We start from the raw sequence: 26,522 nt of genomic DNA on the forward strand, positions 1-26,522 counted from the left end.
CTTCCCCTTCCTTTGTATGTTTGCATCTGTATATTCTGTTTTTTTGGTCCCGATCAATGGTTTATGTCAACATGAGATGAAGTGTGGAGTTCATGAGTCTAGATAGGTTTTTTTAAAACAATAAAATGCTTAGAGCAACACAATAGCTTCTAAAATGCCTTGCAATCAATTCCCCGGTAATCACTGGTCTATAAAACACTCGCATTGCTCCTAGGTTACTCTAGGGCTTTGAGTAGACTTTCATTCAAGGTATTAAGGTCCAATGCACTGTTATTATTCTTTAAATGATAAAGGGTATATTCGAAATTCATATAAACAGCTAAATATCATACATATATTCAAGCGATCTGTCGCTCCATACGAGCATGTCGCATGAGGGGGGTGCTAGCTCTATAAGTCCCTGAAACATCTTTCTTCTTCACACCCCCTACTCTAGTGTTATTACGGGGTGTTTCTTCCAGGTCGAGGGTGAGTTTCTGCAAATCGACTGGAAGATGCTCAGCTATCACTGGGTTTGGCGAAACAGGTTTTGTTGCACGAACGGAAAACATTGGAGGAGGAATTCCCTGCAAAGGTGGTGGCGGCGAGCTATCACGATAGCATATCTCTTCATCGCCATCGGGAAGTTTCACACTGTACGCGCAAAGAGTACGAGCGATGTCGTTGAGAAGAATCTCCATTGGTGCAATGTAGGCACTTCGACTTTTTTCAGACCATGCAAGGACATGGCCGCATACTTGGCCCTTGTCGTTAAACACCCAAGCACCGGAATCCCCAGGAACTACAGAAGACATTAATATATACTTTTTAGAAAGGTAAACGGAAACATTCATACCTCCAAAATTGCCATCAACGCTGAAGCTGGTCGAAAAGGATTGACGGCCGTACATTTTTACTAATGTTAGGGCCTTAGAAATCTTGCCACTCTGAAAACCGCTCGTTCGACCGCAACATTGCACATTGAGGCCGCCTAGGTCATCAAATTTGGCAATTTTTGTGAGAGTTTGGAACGAGCCTGCGTTGCTTTGTGGTTGTTGCCTATTAGGCTTTGAAGTATTTGGCTGAGGCGACGAAACTGGGACAAGGTTTTTCACTTCCATTCTGTTTCGGTCGACCTTGATAAGCGCCCAATCCACCTCGTGTTTGATACCATCTTTAGTCCACCTTCGGACTCCGGAAGAAGCATGAACAAAACCTAGGGAATGGGACGCAAGATGCTCATCGTCCCTGTCTTCTAGGCTGGGGAAGAAGTCTTCATGTACATCATCGAGGGCAGGTTGCGTTACCATTATCTGAGGTTTTTCACCAGGATCAACACCTGGAGTATCACCAATTGAGGCCGTATCATCATCGTCAAAGCCACCATAATCATCTCCTTCATCACTAGAGTAGCCATCGGAGAGCCAGTGATCATCGAAGCTTTCATCAAGGCTATGTGCTATAGACTGGTCATCATCACCGTCCTCGTCATCAGAATATTCCAATAGATAACCATCTTCATGAATGTTGGGTTCACCCCAAGAGAACGAGGGGCCTTGATTAGCATCATCAGATCCGTATAGATAGTTTTCCGATGAACGTGGAGGATAATCCCCACCATCATAGTCGTAATCGTCTTCACAATCATCATCATCGTCACAGGGCGTATCGAGCATATGGTGAACCGTCATCCCATATGGTATACCATCGACGAGTATCGCACCACCGTATGAAACTGGTGGCAGATGTTCGCCGTAGCGAAAGGCGCCGATGGAAGCGCCGCATATTGGTTTGGTTTGGTAATGGGAATTGAAGTCAGGATTTGAGACTTCTGGGGAAATAATACCCTTCTTGGACTTCGGTTTCCGGCGCTTCTTTCGTGGGACTTTTGATCGTTTGATATCTCCACGAATAACAATGAGATTCCAGTTTTCCCGGTCGTACTCAAAGTACTTCTTTAACGCTGCTCGGACCTTTCTAACATTGGTACAAGTAACACAGATGGTGGTCTTAGCTGTGTCTGCAGTTTCACCGGCAACCAGCAGGGTTGCGCTGCATGATTCTGATGAATCTTTCAGAATTTTTTGTAAAAGCTTGCTTATTTTCGGCATCAGAGTCTTATTCCAAGCTTGTAAGTGTTCTTCGGGTATTTCCACATTCGACCACTTCTTCATGGAACGTTTCCGGCCTTTCCTCTCATTCCCTTCACACATTTCACTAATACACTTCATGTCCGGATTAGCAGAGACGTTATAAGGGATATCGATGGAGATGGTGGGCTCTATAATATGTAGATCTCTTTCGTTTGGTGATACTTGTTGAAACGACGATAAGCCTGGCTCAAGCCCCAAGGGGGGGGGAAGAGAGTCTTCCAGGTCAGACGCAGGAGGCGGAGAGAAAACGTCAATGCCGCAGCATCTCCAAAGGATTTTACCAATTGTATAAACAAAATTTTTCGAGAATGTGTTCCAATCGTTTGAATTGCTTGGATCATGCCAGGGATAGTGATATGTCTGCGGTATTCTGAGGCCTAAATCTGCCATGGGCTCTGTCGACAGATGGAAGTTGGGAGCGTCAAGACAGAGCTGAACAACTTGCATATAGGCACCACCGCATTTAGCTGCTAGTTTCTTGACATAGACATTTTCAATTCGGGATTTGAACATGGAGTTGTTGTATTTCAGCTTCCACAGCCTTCCGATAGGTGTCCAAAGTCCAATCTCTAGTAGCACCAATCCCAGGCTGTATAGGTCGTATGCCCAGGCTGATTTATCGGAATAGGTCCTCCTGTCATCTGGATGACGGTACATACTCGATGATAAGGGTTCTGGCGGGGCATTCTTATCTTCACCGTCAAACTGACTAAATGAGGTAAAGTAAGGCCGCCTATAGTCCAGGCTCTCGTTGCTAATGGACCCAGTGTTAGATAGATGAGCTCCTGAAGATATAATAATGTTGTTGCTATTTATGCTGCCGTGGACTAGGTTTTGGCTGCGTAGATGAAGAACAGACAACAACAGATTGTAAGCCAAGGCCAATCGATCTTCGAGATTTGGAACAGGACCCTCCTGCTTATCATCGCCGTTATGCAGCAAGGAAACCAATGGCTTTGGTTTAATCATATCAGAAGGCTGCTTTAAGAATGGGAAGGTATCGATAGGTATATGGTAGACGAAACCATATCGGGAGTAAGTCATGTCAATATAATAACCTAGAAACCTCAGCAAACCAAGGTGGGAGACCCTTGAATTCTCGATCAAACGGTCAAGTGTTTGACCGATAGATTTTAAACGTTGTTTTAATGGCCGAGCGAGAGATTGTTGAGCCTCCATCAGGATTGGTAAAAATTCGACCATCACCGGGATAGACATACTTGTACAGCCTCGAGCCATACAAGATGGAATTGCTTCCCTGTTTATAAATCCCATTGCTCTAGAGCTGGTTGAGGCAGCAATTGCTTCGTAAGGGGGAGGGGTGGTCGCATGTGAAACATGCTCTTTAGAGAGGCTTAAAGCGTTGCGATCAAGGAAAAATTCTCCATTTTCTTCAATATGCACGGGCGGGTGTTGAAATGCACCATTTTCAATAGTCATACTAGAATCAATATGCATACTCAGGAAAGGGTTGACCGCAGACATGTCATTAGTAGCCACGGTTGGCGAAACCTCTAGATGATGCGTTGCTTTGCTGGGGGCAGACTTTGAAGTTGGCAGTTTTGGGCGAAGAGCCTCTTTTGTTTCTTTGGACTGTTTCGACAGTCCTCGATGGTGACTGTGCTTTTCACTTTGGGGGGTACCTGAGCTAATGCCCATACTCATGTCCCTCCTTGATGCTGACAGGTCATAAAGGGTATCAATATGGGATGTTAACTCTTCCAACAGTACTTTAGACCGGGATATCTCTGCTTCTGTCCAAGTTGTCTTCACACCACCAGTTGTGCCCGTAGTATAGTTCCCATCTGCAGCCTTGCCCGCTATTCCATCCGGTGATATAGTCGCAGGATTAGGATGCTGTAGTCGTTCTGCTTCGTTGAGAAGTTTTTGGATAGACGACATAACGCTTGCAACCACGTCACTAAATCCAGCTTCGGTCAGGGCTTCGTCAATATCATTCGGCTGCGCTGCGCTGGCATCACTCCAATCTAGGCCCCACGCAAGTAGCCTATCCTTTTGAGTGCGGAAATGACGGTTAAGAGAGACAAGTTCAGGGTCATCATTCGGTCTGGCAGCTGTTGTTACGCTCTCACAGGATGATTTCGTGTCGGTATACAGTTTCGTCAGCCGCCGCTGCAGAAAGGCGCTTCCATGTCTGAGGACCGACATAACGTCGGAGTTAGAGCTAGAGTGCCCAGTTCTGAAAGTGAAGTGGAATGTCTGTAAAGCAGGAGATATAGCAGTGCTGTAGGTAATTTATAGTGATATATATCTGTTTTAAATCGCCAGAATAGCAGCCGTTTTCTTGTGAGGCTGTGCCTGTGTCGGGGATGTCAAGGTTGTCGTCTAAATATATCGTCAAAGCCCCAGAACATTGCTGCCTGGCACCGGCCAATCACAACGTAGAGATTTATGCAGCCTAAATTCCCGCCGGGCCGGGAGAACTTTCCATAAAGAGATAAGCTACGGTTCAGCCTCATCACGTGTATGACCCCGGGGATTAAGCTCAAAGCACGTGCGTTTTGCTCCCGCTTGGACCATTTGGGGGCGGTCGATGAGAAATGTTGACCTGCTATTACTACCGTTTATATATTCCGCACTAAATGTTGAATAAGGAGTATCTTATATCTCATATTCAAGTAATATCAGCTCTACTAGATATCTATCTTCGGCCCATGAGAACTCCTGTTGCTAGTCGTTCAGAGCCATTGATACCATAACATTCGCATATTGATTGAGCCAGATACGGAATACAAGCTGTAACTACAGCAAAATATACGAACTCAGCAGGTTTTATAGTTAGACTAGTCGCTGGAGACTTTGTCTGAGGCGTAGGGATGGGAGAAAGGAGGACAACTCTATATTTATTCAGTAGTCAACAGCGTGGGGTGGAGCTGGTCTCCTCGCTTACTCCAAGTCAAAGCTATGGTAATAAAATTATTATTTTATAGCTTCTTACAAATACTCGCCTAGAAAAGGAACTTTTCTTGCTTTATACATATCTTCGAACACAATCTCGTTGGAATAAAGACGCATCGGCCAGATACCATACAGCAGAAGCTAAAGAGGCCGATGAAGTAGCTAGGTGCCATAAAACAAAGTAATAGGTTTAAATACTAACATACGGGTTTTTGCCGACAAGTATTTGCAACTCTATGTCAATTAAGAGAACGAGAACCAAACCAGGGGGGCACAACGCCGCAAGCAAGATAAACTTTCTGTAAAGCTTATTCGCCATCAATACAACTATTTTAGTGCGTTAAATTTAGAATTGAAACACTAAAAAGGTTGATTAGTCACTTGAGTTTGTCCATGTCAACATGATCCAAGTAAATCCCAGAGCCATTGGTCTCCAAGAAAAACACTTGAAAGACAGAATGAAATACCAACGCTGTCTGTAATTGCAGAACCGGAAATAGTAATATTTATACATACAAAAATCTCGATGTTCACGAAGTAATCATCCTCCTAGCCGGACCAACATTCCTTGCACGTTTTTCGCCGAGATTGTGAAGCCGCTCCCCGATCATATATACATCGTCTCTAATGCTAACCCGCCAAACACCAATTTGTCGTTGAAGCAAATGTAATCCCCAGAGAAGAAGAGTCAATACCAAAAACGCAGGGTAGGAGTATCGATAGACCTGAGAGTGGACTGTTGAAGATGATTCGGAGAACAAGGTGGAGTTTAGGATATAGCCGATGGGGAGTGGACAGACTGTAGCAGCAAATACAGAGAGGGTCACAGGGATGAAAAAGACCCTTGTTGCTAGCCATATATCAGGATTGGTCCAGCCGTCCCGAACGATGCCACGCAGCGCCATGGCTGGTAGAGACATAGGTTTTCTGAGCAGGAATCGAACTGCCATCCGAACGTATAGGATTCCCAGAGTCCAATCCTGCACGAAGTAAATAACATGGGTTTCTGATGGACTTAGGTACGTGTGTAGTGGTATCAACAGGTAAAACTCCGTGATCAAAGCAAAAACGGAGGGGAGGAACAACCCAACCGCAGCGGCTAGGTAAATCGCCCGGAGACCGCGAAGCGCCAGGCAGTAGGTTTTGTAAAATAGTTGTTTCGGAGATCTTGTGTACGGCTGGATACCTTCACGGAAGGTGTCCGATATTTTGTTGAAGTGTAGATATGCATAATATACCGTTCCAATAGCGTATACTCCGGCTGATAGCGCGTATATGTCGTTGACACGAATATGAGGTGGGAACATGCACGACAGCATCCGACGCCCAAGTATAAGTGGTATTATTGTAATTCCAACGCCTGTAGCTGCAGCAAAGACCCATAAAAGAAGCAGGAAGGCGAAGATCCTGGCTCGGAAATTGGGTGGGACATAAACTGCGGAGTACATTGCGTTCTTCTTCCCATGGCGGCCCTCGTCGTTATCTGGCTTTCCATCTATACGTTCATTGTTCTCGTTGACTTCAACGAATACCTGCTCACCCTTAGGTATCCTCACTTGGTCAGATGCCGGTGCTCGAACGAATCTTCCATTACGGAGGAAACGCCTAGGTTGGGGTTTTTGTTTTGTAAACATGTTGAGGATAGAGTCCCTCCATGAAAGGTATTCATGATATCCCTCTTCATCAGGCTTTCTCTCACCAAAGAGGAAATGTGTAAGTCTAAGCATTCGAGCGCATTCATGGAACCACCAGTCATAAATCGCATGCAATCCATCCGATGGCTTGATTGCTCGAATGACGACAGGCATGACAAAGTTGTAAAAGAGAAGGTCCACTGGGAACTCCAGAACCGGTTCATTCGAAGACCAGTATACCGGAAGAATTCCACTGAATGTTAGCGATAAACCCCAAACAACCCCACCTAGACAGATAACAACTAAGGCTCCATATACTAAGGCGCTGAATGCGATCTTTCGAAGTTGGGTGGTAATACTTCGTTCAAGTACATCACGCACTGGATGGAATGTAGGGTCATCTGGATCTCGAATGAAGTCTGCTAGGGTTAGTATTTATTAAAAATAAAACAGAAAATTCAAGGGTAGACGATGACTTACACAGAACACCGCTGCGCATAATCTTCCGACACATGGAGACGAATAGCGCAAAGTGAAACATATAACAAGTTCCGATAAACCAATGGACGAAGAGGGAAGTTAACGGTGATTCCAAAGTAAACGCTGCGCGAGAGGCAAACAAGCCGTTTCCAAAAAGAGGCAGTAGAGCAATGTCCAACAAGATGCCACAATATAATGGAAAAACAATCATTTCGATTCCGATTATAACGATAACCTTCATCACACCGCCTGCCTGGCGAAGTATCTCAGCAACTGGACCATCTCTTCTTTGTCCGTCACGGCGGGTTCCGGATATTATGCCAGATATACGCAGATAGGCGATACCAAGAAGGGAAGCAAAGCAGTATCCTAAGATTATGGCGATAAGTCGATCTTTGGAACTCCAGCGACTTAAGTCATAGTTTGAGGAGCTTTGGATAAGAGTATCCGAAGTTGACCAATCCGTTAGCCAGTTTATGATTCCAGAAATTCCACTGGTATTCTTCATGGCACTCATCGCTAAGCCAGGAACCCGAGGAAGGTCGACGAAAATGAAAATTTTAACTGCTAAGAGAGGATTCTCCGATTGCATTATGCTCAAGGGAATATCATGGAGTAGCGCCCTACCACCTTTGAAAAGGACGCTGCCTAAGTAAGCAATCCTGGCTTGATGTAGTTTCAGGGCTTCGTGTGATATGGCAGAGAACATGGGGAGATCAGACTCATGGAATGTGAACACTGCGGTGAGAATTCCCGTCAACCTCTGGCTACTACCTTCCATCAAGGAGAGAGATGCGAAGGTGATGGAATTAGCTGCGGAGAGCTTCCCGAGACTGGGGATGAACAAGCCGAGTTGGGCTAGAATTGCCCTAACCAAGACGTTCATGAGATAGACCACATATGCAAAGCACCCAAGGATAAGGTCGACGGTGATATCAGCCAACATTGAGACAGCAGTTAGGGGCACTCGGATAAATAAACCAATAGGATTGACCAGCATTACCAGAGCAATCTTACCCCATAGATAGGGAAGCCAGATTCCAACAGAGACTGTAAAGGATATTAAAAGTGCGCTGAAAACTGCATTTTGCAGCAAGCCAAATAATGGCCCATGCATACCGATAAGTTCCATAACGCCTTCAAGGTCATCTACGTCTTCAACCGCTTCGGCATCGTTACCATCCCCAGCGTCGTTGGCACCAGCAGCACCACGGGCACGATTAGCAGCTTCATTTGCATCGTTGCCACGTCTGTGGCGTTGGTGTTGCCGGATAAGGGCTGGTTGGCGGTCAGCACCACCCTCTGCGTTTTCCGGCTCTGGAAGCACTATTGGTATGGCGCCCCAAAAGAAGTTGAACGCTCTGTCCAAAAAGTTTCTAGGTGGAATTATTGGAGTATAGAGAAGTTCTTCTCTGGGAGCAGCCGCAGCGGGTTGAGCTGGTGAGGGGCTTTCCGTTTGCTCTTGTGTACTACCCTCTGAATTTGGTTCGTTCTGTAATTCGACTTCTGCATTCCGAGTACTAGGAACAATTTCTGGGTTTGATACATTGTAATTCAGGTCCTCTGGCGGAGAGTCCGGAAGCTGAATATTCGGGGTAGGCATTTCCACGTCTTTATCCATGTCTGGCTCATTATGTCCATGAGCCAGAGCATGAGCTTGATTATCATAGTCGTTCACCAAGGCCGCAGGAATTGTTGCCGGCTGTTGTTGGCTTGGCTCCTTGATTAGTGATGCCTCTTCTTCGTTGAAGTCGGGAAACTTCCACTGAGTTATCTCTCCAGTGAATGAGTTAAAGGGAGGTGCATTTGCCTGCTCGGATATTGCTGTTCTAGAGGAAGAGCCTTGATCAGGATTATCGTCCGCCTTTTCTCTACGCTCACCTGCTCTAAACTCAGGGTAATTGGACCGACTGCCTTCTAATCGACTTGTAAAATTTGTCTGCGGTTCGTCCCACATACTGGGTCGGTTCGAAGCATCCGCTGGTATCCGGAACGGCCGGTTGTGGTTGTGAAAATTGCCGCGGAATATTGGTGGTTCCTGTGCGTGAACATGACGATAGTAAGGAGAATTCTCGGGAAATGGGCCTGCGTAGTTAGGAGCAAAAGGATTATATGTTTGCGCGTCGTGCAAGGCGTTCTCGTCAAACATGCCTCTTCTTTGCAGAGGAGTACTATCAAGGCCGGTTTCAGCTCCATGACTCAATTCTTCCTGAGGGTGGTAAGTCTCATGGATTTCGACTCCAGCATCAGCATCTTCCTCCTCTTCTACCTCTTCTTCTTCCTCCTCCTCCTCCTCCTCTTCTGTTTCTTCCTCTTCATCTGCTTCTTGACGACGTGCCTCTTGCTCCGCGTGCTCCTCCATGACACGATCAAAAAGCTGGCCCAGGGCTTCTCCCTCGCCCTCGGGAATGTTAATTGCAGGTTGCTGCTGGACCACCCACTCTCTAATCAAAAACACCAGGATGAAGGATATCACAACAAGTAGGGTGATGAGCTGTCCTTCCAAGGTATCGATGATGACGTTATTCAATGTTGGTGAGGAGGTAGCATTGTTTAAGAAGGTCATATCGGAGAGCCATGATGGCTGTCGTATGCGCTTTATTGGTGGAGCAGCAGATGATTGATTCAAACCCGGGGATGGAGGCGTGGAGAAGGCATTGGAAAGAAAGGTTTTTGCAATAGAGTATATCAAAGGTTCACCGGTGGAAAAATTGAATATCGAAGGGGAACTCCGAGATGGAGAGTTTGCCTCCATAATGCTTCCAGTGGCAGAAGACATATTAGGTGCGTCCCACGCAAGAGTTGGCGTTGCAGGAGACGTTCCATGAGCAGCAAGCCATGCCACACTTCTGTTGGCTACCGATGAAGCAGGTCTCTGCATTGTATCTGGGGCGGGCCATCTTCCATCTGCCAGCCAAAATAGACCCCTCCATATTGTTCTCATCGACCATGGGAGTAATCCGAGCCAGACGAAGGCAACCAGGCCGAACCGCAGCCAAGTAAGTATCGCGCGGCAAGCATGTAGAAATAGCTCCTTCAAGAATACTGGTACCGGCAACTCGCTGGGCATATTTGGGTCATAAAGCTTCGTAAATCGAAAAGGGGTCTTGCACAGCTCGCAGTGCTTCTTTTGCGAATGGGAGAGCCACTCCATGAGACAGTTCTGGTGGACGAATTTGATACTCCCACTGCACTTGCAGGGGTAAAAGAGCTGCTCCTCATCGGTCCCTTCCCCACGGCATATCCGGCATGTGTCTGCTTCTTCTGGACCCCCCGCTCTGTTCCCATGGTTCGTTTCGAAGGCCGGATCGTTCATCACGTCCGGGGTGGGCGACCGACCTCCGGCGGCATCCATGGGCTCCCAGTCCATTATGCTTTCAGTTATCAATCGTCCTCGAGGGTGATATTATCTCGCTAAACCGTAACGACCATCGATCACCTCAGTGCTGCGTCACTGCCGACGAAACGGAGCCTGGTGTGAGGTGGCATGAACAATAGCTGCTAGGCCAACGGCGAATTACAGCTCGAGACGGGGCCTATAATACAGGTCAATATTGTGCACGAGCAAGGGCAGAGGGACATCGGGCGCGATGCTTACCAAATACTGTCTAGCAAGGTGAAAAAAAAGCGCTCTGTAGCTCGATATCAAAAAAGAAAAGATGATGTTTGTCCTCAAGGCGGTTTCTTCCCATTTTGACTCCTCGAAGGCGTTGAGAATGACTAAGCGGGTATTATTTACCGTTTCAGATTATATTGCTGCCATCTGATAAGTTTAAATTACAGTCACGTGTGAATCTCGGACTTACTTTGTTCCGCAGCTACGTCATCGCCGCCGCCAAAAGCCCACTGGAAAACCTTGCCTTTAAGCAACCGAAAAAGTTGTTCTTTTCACTATCGGCCGCATTTCTTGTTCCTCTACATTCCCACTTCGCGCCATGTTTGCTGCGGCCTTTCAGGTACATTGAATGTGTACCTAAGCAGCTTCCATGGATGCGGAAGGCCGTCGGGCAAACTTGCCACTTCGGGCGGCTGAACATGTGATTGTGGATCCGCCAACAAACGGCACGCGCGTTTTTAAAGTTTCGCAGGGCAAAGAAGGTTAAAAAAAGGGCAAAAAAACCGTGACTTCAACTTGCAGCAAAGCAAAAAAAAAAAAATAAAATAAATAAAGAACGAGATCTTGATTGTGAGATCGGGAAGTGCGCGGGACAACCGACGAAATAATACGACAGGGACAGGAGCAGGACGCGATTCGACGCCACTGCCGGCACTTGGACGTGCAGATCTGCTGCCTGCGCCTGCTTTTTTGCCTTCATCCTGGGACGGGAGGTTATATAGCTGCCTGCGTATGACACGTTCGCATCGAGAACACAGCTAGTGACAGGCAGCAGCCAGAGACCTCACCGCCAGCAAACGACGAAGGATTTTTTTTTCTACCGAGAGCGGCGCAATACATACCTGGGCTGGATGAATTAGCTGGCTGCTGAGGTTGTTACGTTCGACCACTTGTGCCACCGCCGCTGATTGGAGGTAGCGTGGCCTCCAAGTTGCAGCCACGATGGATCCGGATAGGCTGGTCAAGGTGGAAGACATGGAAATCGAGGAAGACACATATCAAGATAAGCCAGCTGTAGAAGAGGAGTACACGAGAGCGAGGAAGAAGAAGCCGTTCCGGCCAGTCAGAGGCACAATAAGCGTGCTCTTGCGGTATGTTTACCCTTGTTTACCTTGAGCTCGCTGCCAGGAGCAGAAGCGAAAATCAGCCCATTGACACTTCATCTGCAGGCTCTTCGTCTGGTATTCGATCTTTATAGCCTTGTTCCGATGCCCGTCGTCTCTCTCCGAGCTCGATGACGAGTCTCCGCGAATCTGCCAGCCATACATAATCGCAAAAACTCGCCTCGAGCCTTACATATCACCTTACTACCACAAGTACGCCGCAGAACACGTCGAACATATTAAGCCATACACACAATCAGCCTACAAGACGGCAGAGAAGCTGTACATTCCGACGGCACAGTTCTCGAAAACTATTTATCAGGGCCATGTATCTATTTACGTGGAGCAGGCTATGGAGCTTGCAAAGTCGCAGTGGAACCAGAAAGTGTCGCCACACACAGACCCTTTGCAGGCGCAGGTTATCGAATACTACACCACGTCTATCAGTCCTCACATCAAGTCGGCGCAGTCGATTGTTATCCCTTACTTCTGGGTAGCTGCTGAATATAGCGTTCACATCAACAACAATTACGTTATCCCAGCATATATTCGTGCTCGCCCGGCGATTCACCGCGTTTGTGCGACCATATATGACTTTGTCGTTACAACCCTTGCGCCATACATACAGGAAGCATGGTCAGCTGCAGTAGTCTTCCTCAATGGCACTGTTCGACCGCATATCAGGACCCTTTACTCAGAGAACGTGGAGCCGCAGCTTGTGAAAATCGGAGAGAAGCTCGCCAGCTACCGCGAGGGACGAACAATTCAGCAAGTCAATATAGAAACTGCCAGGTAAGCAATATTTTGAGCTTTGACTTCGTTTCTATCTCCCTTCCTTGCTAATGGTTGTCTAGCTCAGTAGTTCACGAGTACACGGCAGCTAGGTCGTCTACGCGCAGCTCCGTTGAATCCAGGGATACACGAGTATCGTCTGTGGCACCTCCTGCTACTTCCAAGCTGACACCTACCCAGCAAACTGCGCTTGCGCGAGAAAAGATTTCGACGGATCTCAAAGCTTGGAAGGAAAGGACTACAAATTTAGCCAGTAAAGGGCTTGAACATGTCCGAACACAGGTTCGCCAGGTAGTCGAAGATGTTGCACGCCAGGAGAAGCCATCCGGAGAGGATATGCTTGCACGCCTAGAATCTGTCGCCAATGAACAGCTATATACGTTGACGCAGGATCTATATTCCATCATCCAGGCAATCCCTGAGGAATATACTCAAGAAGATGAAGAGAGGGCCCAAGATGCATTCCTACAGCGGTTGAGGGAGTCTAGCCACGCCATTAGGGGCATGGCACATTCCCTTCGTCTCTGGTTCAATAAGTATCAAGAAACGCTCACAGATGTCGTCACCCAGACAATTAACATAACATTGGACGTTCTTGAGAATGCCCGTGAGCTTGGACTACAAGAAATTGGAATGCGCTGGACAGCTATCGACGGTGTTACGTACAAAGACTGGAAAAGCTACTATGAGCTCAAATCGGATCTCGGTGAATGGAAGAATGATATTCGACAGGCTGGGTTACAGCATGATAGCTTTGTTTTGGCTAAGGATGATGGGGAGAATATTGTTGCACGGGGCATGGATATTGCACTGGATGCCGCAAGACAACTGGCGGAAATACGCTCTATTGGCAAGCTGAAGATCGAGGCGGGAGATACCACTAGACAACTTAACGTCGATCACATCAACGATGAGATGATAGAACACAGGAAGAAGTACATGATTACCAGTGTAACATCGACTTCTACCGTTGCGCCCACTCCGTCAGAGATATCTGATGTGTCTAAAATGCTTATCTCCAACGAAACGGAGGCTGATGAGCCATCAGAGAGCCCTGTGGCAGAGATCCCTGTCGCAGAAAGCCTTGAGGCTGAGGTCGAAACTCCACCAGGTGAAGATTATGGCAGCGAACAACCAAAGTCTGCTCTCCTGGAAGAAACTATTCAGTCAGATGAGACCCTGGAGCCCCAGCCGACCCCTGAGGCTCCTGTTGTTCTAGAGGAGACTGCAACTGCAGTTATACCCGAGGGATCTTCTCCTGGATTCACATCCATGGTAGAAGAGCCCGTCTCTTCAGACCCTGCGAATTATGGGGAGTCATATCAGGATGAGGTTATAGATGTTATTGAACAGGAGCACGACCAGCTGCATGTTGACCACGAAACGCTGGATGATACCATTCAAGTTGATGAGACTGTACCTTTACCCACCAGTCCAACCTCATCGACTTCCGAAACCGAAGCCGAAGCTCCGGTCTTTGTGACGCAGGTAGTTGAAGATACCACCCCAAATGCGCCAGAGGATATTTTGAGTCAAACCACCGAACATACTCAACACACCCCATCTATATCTCTAGGTGAACCCATCGATGTCCATGAAATGGTTGGTTCAGCAACAGACAAGATAATTTCACTCGTTGACTCTGCAAAGGCTGGCCTATCGGAAACACCCGTCCCCAAAAACGAAGCCAACACTCTGATGCAAGATGCAAGCACCAAGCTTGGTGATATCGTTTCATCTGTCCAGTCTTCAATCAGCTCTCTCGAGGCCACACCCCCATCTGAATCTTCCGCGCCGGAACAACGCCGTGAACACATTAGGGATGAAATATCCCGGTTGACTGCGGCTCTGGAAGCTGCTCAGGCCGCTTTACTTGAGCTATATCGATCTGACGAGCGAGGACAGCCGCAGGAGTCTACCTCAGTTGAAACCGCTCACGAGTATAATGATGGTCATTAATACCGCCATAACTATCAAAATGAGTCTCTTTATTCCCGTTTCTTTGCTTTTTCCTTGAACGTTGATGATACGATACCTCTTTTCCTATAACGGCGTGCTTTGTTGTTCCCAGTACACTATACTATGCTATGCTCTACTATTCCACTTCTCCACAGCCTCAGCTGTACTATCATTAATCAGGGCGAAATGTATTATTTATGACATATATATGTATTTATCGACTTTGACTCTAGCTGTATCTTCAGTAATACACGGTATATACCTAATATCAGTCAAAGTATGTATATATGGCAAACAACCATATGAAATTTTTTGATGCCATTCGATATAGCACCAGCCAAAGAATTGGCGGGCTGTCTTGCGAATTACCAATTACCTGTAGAAGTAGATATGAGCAAGCGTTCCATAGCAGAAATAGGTCATAGACAACCAAGGCCTGCCTACCGGTACTTGACTCTCTGGCCGCGTTTCTCCAGCTTCTTCTGCCTCTTGCTCTCAGCCTGTCCGGCACCCTCATCTGCACCCATGTCCATGCCGGCAGCTCCAGGCAGGCCTGACTTCACGCCCATAAACGTCGTGTAGGCCAGCCAGATCGAATACAGCGGCACAACCACCCACATCCACCATCCGTAGTCTCCGAAGATGCAGGCGGCCCCCATGCAGCCCCAGGTCCAGTATAGCACGTCCCAGCAGTACTCCGTCAGGCCGGGCGCATCCAAATCCTCTCCCGGCGACCTCAGCGAGCCGCTGGCCGCATCGTAGCGCGGCCGTCCCAGCCGTTCAAAGTAGAACTCGATCACCAGCGTAGGCGAGGTCAGGAGGAGGTACTTCCACAACGACGCCGGCCGGCCAAAGACAAAGTGCAGCAGCAGCAGGACGGCATGCAGCGAGGCCGTGGTAATGTGTGTCCGCAGCAGCAGCGATGTATTTCGAGCTGCGAGCGTCTTTGCTGCTTTCTACAGAGCTGTTAGCAACTGGTCAACCGTCGTCCGTCCGTCAGCCTGGGGGTGTTGGGGGGGGGGGGTGTTTTTTTCTACCTGTGCCATGGCCTGTCCACGATATAACCGCCCGGCAGCGTAGCCTCAGTATCTCAGTCTCCGTCTCAGCCGTTGATGTCGTGTTTCGCGAGTTCCTGCAGCGGGTTTGTTGGTTCAGCTACTGTTGCTGTGCTTTTCCATGCAAGCTCTTCAGCCACCGCCAGGCAAAAGGCCTTGTCGCCTCCAGCACCCGCGTTTGTTATGGACGAACAACAAACTGTTCGCCCGTTGAAATTGGTTATTATCTACAGCCACCAACTGCGCAGCCGAGATCTCTGCTGCTCTGCTCGATAGACCCGGAGGCAGCAGGGCCTTTCCACCCGCTCGTCCAGCAGACTGTCTTTTATAGCCAGCCCACCCTCTTCGCTCGCTCGCTCGCTCTGTCTCGCCGTCCGCTCCTTTTTCCCCCATCGCCCAGGCAACAAAAACACAACCACCAGCGCAAACCCGCACCGCGCGCCCCGGACGAAAAGACGACGCCGAAACAGCCCTCGCGCGCCATCGATAGAGCGATTTGTCAGGCCGTGGCTAATGTCAAGAGCGCTCTGCGGCTGCTATGAGTCTTCGGCTTCTGGAGAGCCCCTTGGTCACCAGCGCTACGTCGTCCCTTTGACGGCACCCTTACACCCGCGCAGACACTCTTCGCTGAGCCACGGAAGAAAACCTGTCACCGGATGCATAAATCGATATATAATCTCCTAATCAACTCGTTCTACGACCTCGACTTACCTACACACCGGGAGTTGGGCGGAAGACGTCGCCTCGCCGCCAGCCAGCTCCCCTCTACCTCGACTGCCGCCCTCGAAAACACTACCCAGCATGGCTCCCTCGGGGCCGCATATCTCCAGCCAGCTACGGCAGCTCATATACTACCATCTCGATAATAACCTGCTTCGAAACGCCCTGTTCCTGGCCGGCAGGCTGCATGCGTTCGAGCCCAGGTCGTCGGAAGCCGCCTACCTGCTCTCGCACTGTTTGCTGCAGTCTGGACAGCCAAAGCACGCCTGGGAGGTCTGTCGTAATGCCGGATCGCGAGGCACGCATCTTGGGTGTGCCTATGTCTATGCTCAGGCATGTCTTGACCTCGGAAACTACATGGAGGGAATCACTGCCTTGGAGCGAAGCAAGCCTCAGTGGACATCGAAGAATAACTGGAGTGAGCAAGCATCCCCTTCGTCTTAGGTTTTACTACTGGTATCTAACAGATGGAATAGATAAACATAGTGAAAGCAGACGACAACATCTACCTGACGCAGCTGCGGTTCTTTGTCTTCAGGGCAAGTTATGGCATGCACACAAAGACATACATAAAGCTGTCGACTGCTACGTCGAAGCTCTCAAACTGAACCCTTTCCTTTGGGATGCTTTCCTTGGGCTTTCTGAAACAGGTACGTCAGGTTTTGCCGTTTTGCCTCGTTATTTTTGTAGCATATGGGTGGTTAACAAGTATAGGTGCAAATGTGAGAGTGCCGAACATCTACAAGATGACACCAGAGATGGTGGCGATGCTCACTCCATCAGCCTCGGAGAGCTCATTCTCTGAGAAATCTACCGCCAATAGCCAACCACTACAAGCACAGCCGAGTGCTAATCACAATGTTGATCCCTTTTCGTCGACTAACGGGACTAGCTACGGCAGCTCAGCTCTATGGGAGAAATTGAATGGCAGCAGTGTCAGTGTGGCATCTGCTGTCCTCCCTGAAGGGCTAGAAACTCCAATCACCCAAAGTGATTCGGATGATTTCCGTGTCCGGACCGGCCCTAATACAGGAGACACCTACGGAGAGCCACCCTTTGCTCCCGCTCGAAAATCACGGACAATGCAAGTTCTAGGCGTTGAAAGCTGTGTAGATCCGCCACGGCTAAAATCGAACAGCACTCGATCTAGGTCGAAACCCAAGTCAGCATCAGCCGAAGAACCAGTTTCCAGCAAGGAGTCTACATCATCTCAGCAGAACGCTTCGGCAATGGAGCGCAAAAGAACAGTATCAGGACATATAGCTCCTACGAACACAGCACAGCAGCCGGTTGAACCCGGTGCCCCCCAGCGACGAAGCGTCCGTTTGTTCAATCAAATACGACCGACAAGCAAGTTCTCTACATCTGCAGCCAGTCTGGGAACTCGTGAAGGACGAGAGATAAAAAAAGCAAAATCTACCAGCTCGAAGAGCCGCAGCACCGCCACAGCTGCTCCTCTGGGACGATCAACAACCTCGTCTCGAAAACATGGAGGCGAATCAACAGAAACCGACAGCAAGGAAAGCCGGTCGAATGGAACCTCGTCAGAGTCTCTTAACGGGCCGTCCAGACCTCAAGTGCCGGATAAGTCTAAAGAGATCGATGCACTTGCATGGACACTGGATCTCTTTTCAAGGCTGGCGAGCGGGCACGCGGCACTGTGTAACTACAGGTGCCAGGATGCTCTCCAGATATACAATTCTTTACCGCAAAACCAACGGGAAACACCTTGGGTATTGTCACAGATTGGTCGGGCGTATTACGAACAGGCCTTATACAGTGATGCTGAAAAATACTTCTCCAGGGTGCGAACAATAGCACCATCGCAGTTGGAAGGAATGGAGGTTTACTCGACGGTGCTCTGGCACTTGAAGAACGAAGTCGAACTGGCATACCTTGCTCACGAGTTGATGGATACCGATCGCCTGGCACCCGAATCGTGGTGTGCAATTGGAAATTCCTTCTCTCTACAATCAGATCATGACCAGGCGTTGAAATGCTTCAGGCGAGCAACACAGGTAGATCCCGCGTTCGCTTACGGCTACACCCTCCAGGGACACGAATACATGTCGAACGAGGAATACGACAAGGCCCAGGATGCATACCGCGCGGCCATCAAAGCCAATCCCAGACACTACAGCGCCTGGTACGGCCTCGGCAAGGTCTACGAGCGAATGGGCAAACTCAAGTTCGCCGAACAACATCTCCGCACCGCTTCGAACATAAATCCTGCCAATGTTGTCTTGATATGCAGCATTGGCCTCGTCCTCGAGCGCCAGAATAACCTCAAGGCTGCGCTGTTGCAGTACAGTCGAGCCTCGTCACTATCACCTCACTCCGTGCTGGCTCGATTACGCAAAGCACGAACGCTACTGAAGCTCAATGAGGTGAATCTCGCTCACATAGAGCTAAAGGTGCTCAAGGATGTGGCTCCCGACGAGCCAAATGTGCATTATCTGTTGGGCAAGTTATATAAAATGATACAGGACAAGGGCAACGCAATAAAACACTTTACCACCGCCCTGAATTTGGATCCAAAGGTACGCTACTTGCTGACTCTCCATGTTATCCAAGACACAACTAACCCCCTCGAATAGGCCGCTCAATTTATCAAGGAAGCCATGGAGTCCCTTGAAAACCCTGATGACGTTGATGATGACATGACATGATGAAATGTTCCCATCATAATCATCCCCTTTCCTCATTTCACACAACACGCCAGCCCTACTCGCCCTTCCATAGGTTCGATCCACCTCACGTGCATTCTTTATTCTTTATACCTTTCTCCCTACCTATCTACCTACAAGCCAGCATAATAACCAGCTGCCTCCGTCTCCTTCAACCAGCATGATGGGTCTTGGTTCGTTTCTTTCATTTCCTTGGTGTTGGTGTTCCGGTTGGTTTTGTTTTCGTTTAGTCAGGGATAATGCATAACGAGCATAACGCAGTGGTAATAGCATGTGGAGCCAAGCAGAAGACGGTGGGAAAAGAAGACAGGCAGACAGACAGGAGGAGCTACAGGGGGTGAGGAGACGTTACTTTTCGGTTCCCTGCCGAGAAATTCGAAGTAAGGCAGGGAGTTAATGTACATTTTACAATGGATACGTACAAAAGGGATGGACGGGGTGATTGCTTGTTTGCCTGCTTGGGTTGCTTGGGTTGGATGTTGCTATGTTTCTTCTTGACTCCGACGGTCCTAGGGAATATTCCTTGTTGCTGCCTTCCCTGGAATCGACTGAAGTATTGTTATCATTCACTGAACCTGAAAATTATAGAAACCATTTGACTGTCGCCGTGTGTTACTCTGTTTCCCCTTCCACTTCCGCTCCTCCCGCCAAGACTTCCGCCGGCTCTCCGCTGTGACTTCCACCCCCTAACAACTACAGTTCCAGTATAGATATTCCATACACTCGTAATTGTCTTCTTTCTACAGTTCTATCCGTGGTATATCTAGTCGAGTGCCATACTCGTCAAGCTCTCCTGTGAGACAACTGCTGCAGCTTATCTGATATGATATATTAATTTCTGTCTCCTTCACTCTTCTACAACGTTAATATTAAGACAAGAAAACCTCAGACGGCTTCTTCAATCCGAATGGATCTTATAAGCTCTTTTATATCACTATATCTTCTTGTTCTGGTTTCCTTATAGTGTGTATATATTCATCTCCCGTGTATATAGGCCCTCTGCCCAAATCTCCCATTACCATCCAGCCCCAACATAAAATTAGAAATATCTCCCTCTCTTTAAAGGATTAACCACGTTATGGATACATCCTAGGCATCTCCATAATTGCTGTGTAGCTGGCTGATATTGTTGGGGATGTCCAGTTTTTCAACCATCGGCAACCCCTGACCCAGAAAAAAAATATCAAAAATAAAAAAAAACCTGCAAAAATACTATCTTCCCGCGCATGTCCTAGAGACAGAACAAAGGAAGCGAAAAACCAATCTACGACTGACCGACCGACCATGGCCATCCTCGCCTACATCTTCTCGGGCCTCACGTCCTACGCTGCCCTGACGCTGGGCCTCTTCGGCCTGTCCATCAAAGTGCCCCGCGCAGGCTTCTTCGCTCGCTGTCTCGCCGCATATGCCTCCCTTTTGTTCTGCGCTGCCTACGGCGTGCTCGCCTCAATATGCCTTCGAGTTGCCGGCCGCGGCCAAATCTCACAGTGGACAGTCGCCAGGGCCTTCAAGTGGACGATGTGGCTGACCACCGGCGTGCATTTCGACATCATCCAGGGCCAAAAATACCTCTCGACACGGCCCGCGGTGTTTCTCGTAAATCACCAGACGGAGCTCGATGTGCTCCTCCTCGGCGCGGTATTGCCTCAGTATTCGGCTGTGACGGCGAAGAGGTCCCTTGCGCGCGTGCCGCTGCTGGGCTGGTTCATGACGCTTTCAGGGACGGTGTTTATCGACCGTGCGAATAGAGAGACTGCTTTCAAGGCGTTTGATAATGCTGCGAGTCTGATGAAGTCGAAGGGACAGAGCGTGATTATCTTCCCCGAGGGCACGAGGAGTTATGCGCGGGAACCGACCATGTTGCCGTTCAAGAAGGGGGCATTCCATCTGGCCGTTAAGGCGGAGGCAGATATCGTGCCTATCGTGGCGGAGAATTACTCGCATGTTCTGGATGTGAAGAAGATGTGGTTTACTTCGGGTGCTATAAACGTCAAGGGTGAGATATCCCTGTGGACTTTCTATATTGTATTTGGTATATACTGACAGCAATTGTGTAGTTCTGCCTCCTATTAGCACCAAGGGCCTTACGACCGCAGACGTTGACTCTCTGGTCCAAAACACAAGACAATCCATGCTTGATGCCATGGTCGAGATGGACAAGATGCGAAAGATCAAAGATATCTCCAACTCTCAGGTTGTGGTGGAAGAAGCGCCTCGGGCAACTCGTGCCTCTGCTATTAGCACATGAGGCATGAACAACCAACCGTTATTATATACCCTTAATCAGCACTCGACTATTATAGCTGGCCTTCCAAAACTGTGAACATGAATAAACCTGAATATACTTGCCGATACATCAGTGCGTTCCCCTGAAATTCACAGGCATTGAGTACCGTTGGTTGACCGAATAATTGCACAGTGCTATGGCTTTTCCATTACCTCGAGCATTGCACCAGGAGTATGGGGTATTTGTATCATTAGAAGAAAAAAGAAAGATTTTATAGATTATGAATTATGACTCCTGTATCCAGTTCCAAATCTCTTACACCTGCTTCCACCTCAGTCAAGACATTTGCATTCTCCCCTTGCACATGGTCCAACCTCCTTATCAATATCAATAGCCGTAAACTCATCCCAAGCATCCAACCCCTGAGCCTGACCAACACAGCCTCCCCTCATAGCAGTGGCAAGTATATACCTTTGCCCGAACGCAACAACCTCCATCCGCACATTGTCAACCGGCTCCCCTTTCAACCGTATCTCTATGTCTGACAACGGTTTACCCCAGACGCCCTCTTCCTCAGGCTCGGGGGAAACAACATTGGAAAATTCCAGCTTCTGCAACCAAGATGCCAGCAGTCCTTCTCCAATCATCTTGATATAAGCTTCCTTGAGTGCCCAGTACGTGTAGAACATCCGAGTACGGTGCTTTATGGACCTCGCCTGCCCATCCTCTCCACCAGCCTTGATAATCTCCAGCTCACGAGCCGAAAACGCCTCTGTAAAGATGTCAACAAATTCACAAAGATCCTTGTCCGTACTCGGTGCCAATGACGGATTGCGTCTCTCCCTCTCATCCGTACAAGTGATATCAACCCCGACCTGAGGCAGTCCCTTAGCACCGCTTGAAGACGGGTCAAGTTTTCTCATACTGTCTGCTTTGGCATCACTGTGGTACATGCATCCCGCCAGTGCTACCATGCTAGCCTGGTGGCTGACGTTGAACTCCAGACGAAGCGTCTCTGTCTCGCGGGTGTTGATATAGCATGGTCTGCAGTGGGGGTTTGGCGTGCGGCTGATGATGACCTGGTTCCAGGGCACTTTGGCAGAGCGATGGATGTACAGATATTTCAGCAGACAGGATGCCAGAGACATATGCCGGTCTGCTACATGATAGAAGGCTCTGACCTTCTTCTGCTCGGCTGGCTGCAGGGTGTCGATTAGGGGAAGCAGAGTGGTGGATTCGGTCCAGCGGCTCATGTCAATGTACCATCTTGTCAGGCGAGGGTCGGAGGCCATGTCTATTCGCTTCAGACTTGTGTTACGTAGTCTATATCACCTTGGTCGAGGGTCTGCAGATGTGTAAATTTGTCCTGGGGTCGGCTGGTATAAATTGAAAGTTGGGCTGCTGAAGGGATTTTGTGAAAATATGAGAATTTAGTTATGCAAGTTTCTTTTGATAAGTTCAGCCTTTGGGTATTCAGTAGATATTCAAATCTCACCTTTACTCCCGCCAACTTATTAGATCCGATGTCCCGCATACTTCTAAGGCTTCTGTTTACTGACAAAAATGTACTGCAAGTTAAAATATGCAAGCATTTGAAATATTCTTGTTGGTCATTATTAACCCTAAGTTGAAAGCTACGAACAGCTTAAAGCATAAAGCCTAAGAACGTAGCAAGCAGCGAGAAAATGCAGAGTCTCTTCCACATCCCATCTTGCAACAGTTTCACTCCTAGTCCCGGAGTAGCAGTCTGGGTCACCGTCTTTGTCGCCGTCGCCGTAGAAGTCTCGGGCTCGTTAGTCGTGCTGGTTGTCAGTGCAAAAGTTGCCCTGTAATAAGTCCTGGGAAAGCTGTAGAAGCGATCAGGCGAGAAACATGCGACTAGACTGTGGATTCCGGTGGCTGCAACATTCTGTGAGTTGAATATGGTGACAGTATCGCATATTTCAGTCCCGCTGGAGTGTTCTTATCAGTATCAAGTGCCAGCAGGTATTGTCCGAAATACATGTATATAAGACGAGAAGAAATAAAATGATATTACCAGTCACCCCGGACACCGTTGGAGAATACGCCGACGTTCCCTTCGCATGCCACCAGGGGATTGCAGTAAGGCTCCCCGGTAGGACAGCAGGCCCCAAACCTCGGGCCGGCAGCGTAGTACTGCCCCGACGGACAGGTGTAGGAGTACCCTAGAAGCAGGTCAGAACATCTATTCACTCAGCAAACACACGGGGATCGCACAGTAGTTGCTTGACGAGTACCAGCCTATAAGGTCTGAGTAGTCCTGACGCTTCTGCAAGTCCTCGGCCTTGGGTGCTGGAGTGATCTCGGGGTGTAGGTTGTTGGCACAAACAGAGCTGACACTCACGATCACGACGGCGACAAGGACGAGGAGCTTCATCTTGCTATCTTTTTGGCGTGAGCAGACGTTGACATCGTATCAGGCGGACTCCGCTGGTCGCGCTCCTGTTAAATAATAACTCATCTCGTTAGTCGTTTAGGCCTGGCAGCTAATCAATGGCCTGCTTCCCGTCGATCGGCGCCACAATACGATCCAAAGCTAGTTCTATATAAAGTATCAAGATCGACTGGATATTGCGAGTATCCATACTATCAATTCCGAGCAAATGAAGTTTGGTCATATCGTTTATCAGTAACTTGTACTGAGCACGAAGAAGTTGATATCAATTTATTGTCCAACAAGGTTGTTGTTCCTTTTAAGGTCCACAACACCAGCTGGCTACAACACCCAATGACCACATACATCTTTATGCTGTTGATATTTGTATAACAGTGTCAAAGTCACCTATACAGCTATCTTCCTCGTATTTATATTAATATTCATCAATGCAATCAATTGTTATTGATTTTTCTTCCATTATTTGCCCTCTATTTTTCCCCACAGAAATAAGGTTCACCTCGGCCCGAACCGGAACAATTTATAACCGAAAGAGCCGGATTACTAAGCAGTTATCGATAGCTTTTTTTGACTCAAAAAGGAACGAAAAGACGAAGAAACGACGAAGAAACGAAGAAGATGAACGGGAGAAAACAGTTGACGGGACCGAGAAGACACAGGATAATGCAATGACGATCACCGTGGGGGTCCTCGCCTTGCAGGGCGCGTTTCATGAGCACATCCAGCAGCTGAAGGTTGCCGCGGAAAAGCTGAGGGGCAGCAGCAAGACGTTCACCAAGGAGCAATGGGAGTTCATCGAGGTCCGTAGGCCGGCTGAGCTGGCGAGATGCGACGGGCTGATCATCCCGGGCGGTGAGAGCACTGCCATGGCTTTGGTGGCTGCTCGCTCCAACCTGCTGGAGCCACTGAGAGACTTTGTCAAGTAGGTTTATCCGCTTGTGCTGACGGTTAAATATATGCATGTATATTGACGGGTATGCAGACTCCATAGGAAGCCTACCTGGGGTACCTGCGCCGGATTGATACTGCTTGCTGAATCGGCAAACCGGACGAAGCGTGGAGGCCAAGAGCTCATCGGCGGATTGGACGTTCGAGTCAACAGGAACCACTTCGGAAGACAGACCGAGAGCTTTTATGCGCCGTTGGATCTGCCATTCTTACCGGGCGATGCCGGGCCATTCCGAGCGGTGTTTATCCGCGCTCCCGTGGTTGAGAAGGTTCTTTCGGCCAAGGAGGGGATTCAAGACGAGGAGCTTGCGATAGACGGGACCGTGGTGGCGCCCTCCAGAAAGCCGGAGAGCGAAGTTGCCCGCAAAGCCATGGCCGATAAAGTTGAAATCTTAGGCAAGCTACCAGCCAAGGCTGATGGTAGCGGTGGGCCCGGCGATATCGTGGCAGTAAAGCAAGGGAATGTGTTCGGTACCAGCTTCCACCCAGAATTAACAGACGATGCCAGGATTCACATGTGGTGGCTCTGTCAGGTTAGTGAGGCAGCAGCAAAGCTACAAAAGGCAGAAGTGGTTGTTCGATAGACAAGAAATATATAGATTTTTTTTTTTGGTTGGTGTTTCATTTTGAACTTTTTTTGGTTGCTTATTTTGGGTATCTGATAAAGGACTTGCGTCCATGTCTTAAGTGTTGGATCATCCAACCTACCGCATTGTATATATCTCCACTCAACGATCATCAGCCATTGCGCGCCCGTAGCCGCCTCGGCCAGGGTCGAATTCGTCTCTAAATTCATCACGAACTTGTCCTCCCGATTTTCCGCGCCTAGTAAAAATGGTCAGCCCCAGTCTTCAACAGCAACAGTAACCAGGCCATAACATACCCATACTGCCTCCCTTCTTGAAATCCAGGGTCTAGATCGGTTCGAATGATTCTCTCATCCAACTTCGTTCCTCCAATATATTTCATACAGTCCAAAGCGTCTTGGTGCGTGTAGTACTCAACAAAACAGAATCCGCACGGTGTCTTCTGAAATCGATCTAGGCCCATCACCAGCCGCTTTATCTCTCCACATCTGAAACAGTCAGGACAGATTGCCATTATCAGTTCAACTGGAAACGTACTTTGCGAATAACTCGTGTATCTGCTCTTCTGTCGTGTAGAATGACCTATCCAACGCTGTCAGGCCCTATCCAATAGCCACCATTCGGTCGCAAACATACAAATTTCCAACATATAGAGTCGTGGCCTCTTTCAGTGAGGCATCAAAGTCCGCCTGAGGTTTATCTTCCTCGCGCTCTCCGCGGTCATGATACGACTTCCGGCGTTTGTTCTGCAGGTGTATGTTAGCGGTCGACTCTTGCTGCTGCAGCCGGCCCAAGCGCATACCTTGTTGCTGAAATATGTGCTGGGCTTGTCTAGCCTTTCTACTGTAGATCGGGGAGTAGCCATCTCTCCTTAACTCGCACCCGTTTTTGTTGATAGGAATAGCTGTAGATGTCCTTCTCTCCTTCTTTTCGCCGTCTTGAAGCTCGAAGGCTGAAGCGCGCTAAAAAGGAGCTTCGAGGCTTGGCGCGCGGTTGTCAAAACTTCATGATCTTGACTTGCAAGAAGAAAAAAAACATCGATCTATGCGACAGGGAAGCTTGCACACGGAGGTTAAGGATGCCGAGTTAGATGTGATACGACCAAGTATGAGGGTTAGAGCGCTATAATACGGCCATCAAAACTCTCTACATCGTTTTCTCTATTTCATTTGACGGCGAGCACGCATCCTCAACTCCCTCGATATCCAACGCCAACATGCCGCGAATCGTGGATTATTCTCCTCCAT

General features: G+C 48.5%; 10 protein-coding genes across 12 annotated transcripts; 4 read left to right on the forward strand and 6 right to left on the reverse strand.

The window, feature by feature from the left end:
- Position 1: 1 nt before the first annotated feature.
- Positions 2-5,064, reverse strand: TERG_03415 (serine/threonine protein kinase). The gene is made up of 2 exons (XM_003236322.2): positions 836-5,064; positions 2-781 (listed from the first exon to the last, which is right to left on the reverse strand). The coding sequence occupies exons 1-2, from the start codon at positions 4,299-4,301 to the stop codon at positions 339-341; spliced, it is 3,909 nt and encodes a 1,302-aa protein (XP_003236370.1). The 5' UTR covers positions 4,302-5,064; the 3' UTR covers positions 2-338.
- A 517-nt stretch (positions 5,065-5,581) lies between these two features.
- Positions 5,582-11,154, reverse strand: TERG_03416 (E3 ubiquitin-protein ligase SSM4; the record flags this gene model as incomplete). The annotated part of the gene is made up of 2 exons (XM_003236323.2): positions 7,166-11,154; positions 5,582-7,104 (listed from the first exon to the last, which is right to left on the reverse strand). The coding sequence occupies exons 1-2, from the start codon at positions 10,533-10,535 to the stop codon at positions 5,582-5,584; spliced, it is 4,893 nt and encodes a 1,630-aa protein (XP_003236371.1). The 5' UTR covers positions 10,536-11,154.
- Positions 11,155-11,332: 178 nt separating this feature from the next.
- On the forward strand, positions 11,333-14,635 carry TERG_03417 (uncharacterized protein; the record flags this gene model as incomplete). 2 transcript variants are annotated; one of them, XM_003236324.2, is made up of 3 exons in its annotated part: positions 11,333-11,872; positions 11,951-12,676; positions 12,739-14,635. In XM_003236324.2, exons 1-3 carry the CDS (start codon positions 11,724-11,726, stop codon positions 14,633-14,635), a joined length of 2,772 nt encoding a protein of 923 aa, XP_003236372.1. In that variant the 5' UTR covers positions 11,333-11,723. The 2 variants fall into 2 exon arrangements, with proteins under 2 accessions (XP_003236372.1, XP_047605935.1); XM_047749567.1 differs by having other exon boundaries at positions 11,333-12,676.
- A 372-nt stretch (positions 14,636-15,007) lies between these two features.
- Positions 15,008-15,681, reverse strand: TERG_03418 (uncharacterized protein; the record flags this gene model as incomplete). Of its 2 annotated transcripts, XM_003236325.2 has the most annotated exons (3): positions 15,008-15,011; positions 15,080-15,591; positions 15,673-15,681. In XM_003236325.2, 3 exons carry the CDS (start codon positions 15,679-15,681, stop codon positions 15,008-15,010), a joined length of 525 nt encoding a protein of 174 aa, XP_003236373.1. The 2 variants fall into 2 exon arrangements, with proteins under 2 accessions (XP_003236373.1, XP_047604054.1); XM_047748080.1 differs by lacking the exon at positions 15,008-15,011 and having other exon boundaries at positions 15,076-15,591.
- A 552-nt stretch (positions 15,682-16,233) lies between these two features.
- TERG_03419 (uncharacterized protein) lies at positions 16,234-19,079 on the forward strand (the record flags this gene model as incomplete). The annotated part of the gene is made up of 4 exons (XM_003236326.2): positions 16,234-16,828; positions 16,887-17,060; positions 17,125-18,950; positions 19,008-19,079. Exons 1-4 carry the CDS (start codon positions 16,492-16,494, stop codon positions 19,077-19,079), a joined length of 2,409 nt encoding a protein of 802 aa, XP_003236374.1. The 5' UTR covers positions 16,234-16,491.
- Positions 19,080-20,381: 1,302 nt separating this feature from the next.
- On the forward strand, positions 20,382-21,345 carry TERG_03420 (uncharacterized protein; the record flags this gene model as incomplete). Its single annotated transcript, XM_003236327.1, has 2 exons — positions 20,382-21,093; positions 21,155-21,345. 2 exons carry the CDS (start codon positions 20,382-20,384, stop codon positions 21,343-21,345), a joined length of 903 nt encoding a protein of 300 aa, XP_003236375.1.
- Positions 21,346-21,656: 311 nt separating this feature from the next.
- On the reverse strand, positions 21,657-22,616 carry TERG_03421 (uncharacterized protein; the record flags this gene model as incomplete). Its single annotated transcript, XM_003236328.1, has 1 exon — positions 21,657-22,616. The coding sequence occupies one exon, from the start codon at positions 22,614-22,616 to the stop codon at positions 21,657-21,659; it is 960 nt and encodes a 319-aa protein (XP_003236376.1).
- Positions 22,617-22,969: 353 nt separating this feature from the next.
- Positions 22,970-23,722, reverse strand: TERG_03422 (uncharacterized protein; the record flags this gene model as incomplete). The annotated part of the gene is made up of 3 exons (XM_047748081.1): positions 22,970-23,276; positions 23,363-23,510; positions 23,563-23,722. The coding sequence occupies 3 exons, from the start codon at positions 23,720-23,722 to the stop codon at positions 22,970-22,972; spliced, it is 615 nt and encodes a 204-aa protein (XP_047604055.1).
- Positions 23,723-24,408: 686 nt separating this feature from the next.
- On the forward strand, positions 24,409-25,272 carry TERG_03423 (pyridoxal 5'-phosphate synthase, glutaminase subunit Pdx2; the record flags this gene model as incomplete). The annotated part of the gene is made up of 2 exons (XM_003236330.1): positions 24,409-24,662; positions 24,723-25,272. 2 exons carry the CDS (start codon positions 24,409-24,411, stop codon positions 25,270-25,272), a joined length of 804 nt encoding a protein of 267 aa, XP_003236378.1.
- A 144-nt stretch (positions 25,273-25,416) lies between these two features.
- On the reverse strand, positions 25,417-26,140 carry TERG_03424 (nuclear cap-binding protein subunit 2; the record flags this gene model as incomplete). Its single annotated transcript, XM_003236331.1, has 5 exons — positions 25,417-25,513; positions 25,572-25,763; positions 25,813-25,857; positions 25,912-26,021; positions 26,078-26,140. 5 exons carry the CDS (start codon positions 26,138-26,140, stop codon positions 25,417-25,419), a joined length of 507 nt encoding a protein of 168 aa, XP_003236379.1.
- Between the last annotated feature and the right edge of the window lie 382 nt (positions 26,141-26,522).

The sequence above is a fragment of the Trichophyton rubrum genome (genome assembly GCF_000151425.1).
Source record: "Trichophyton rubrum CBS 118892 genomic scaffold supercont2.3, whole genome shotgun sequence".
NCBI lineage: Eukaryota > Fungi > Ascomycota > Eurotiomycetes > Onygenales > Arthrodermataceae > Trichophyton > Trichophyton rubrum.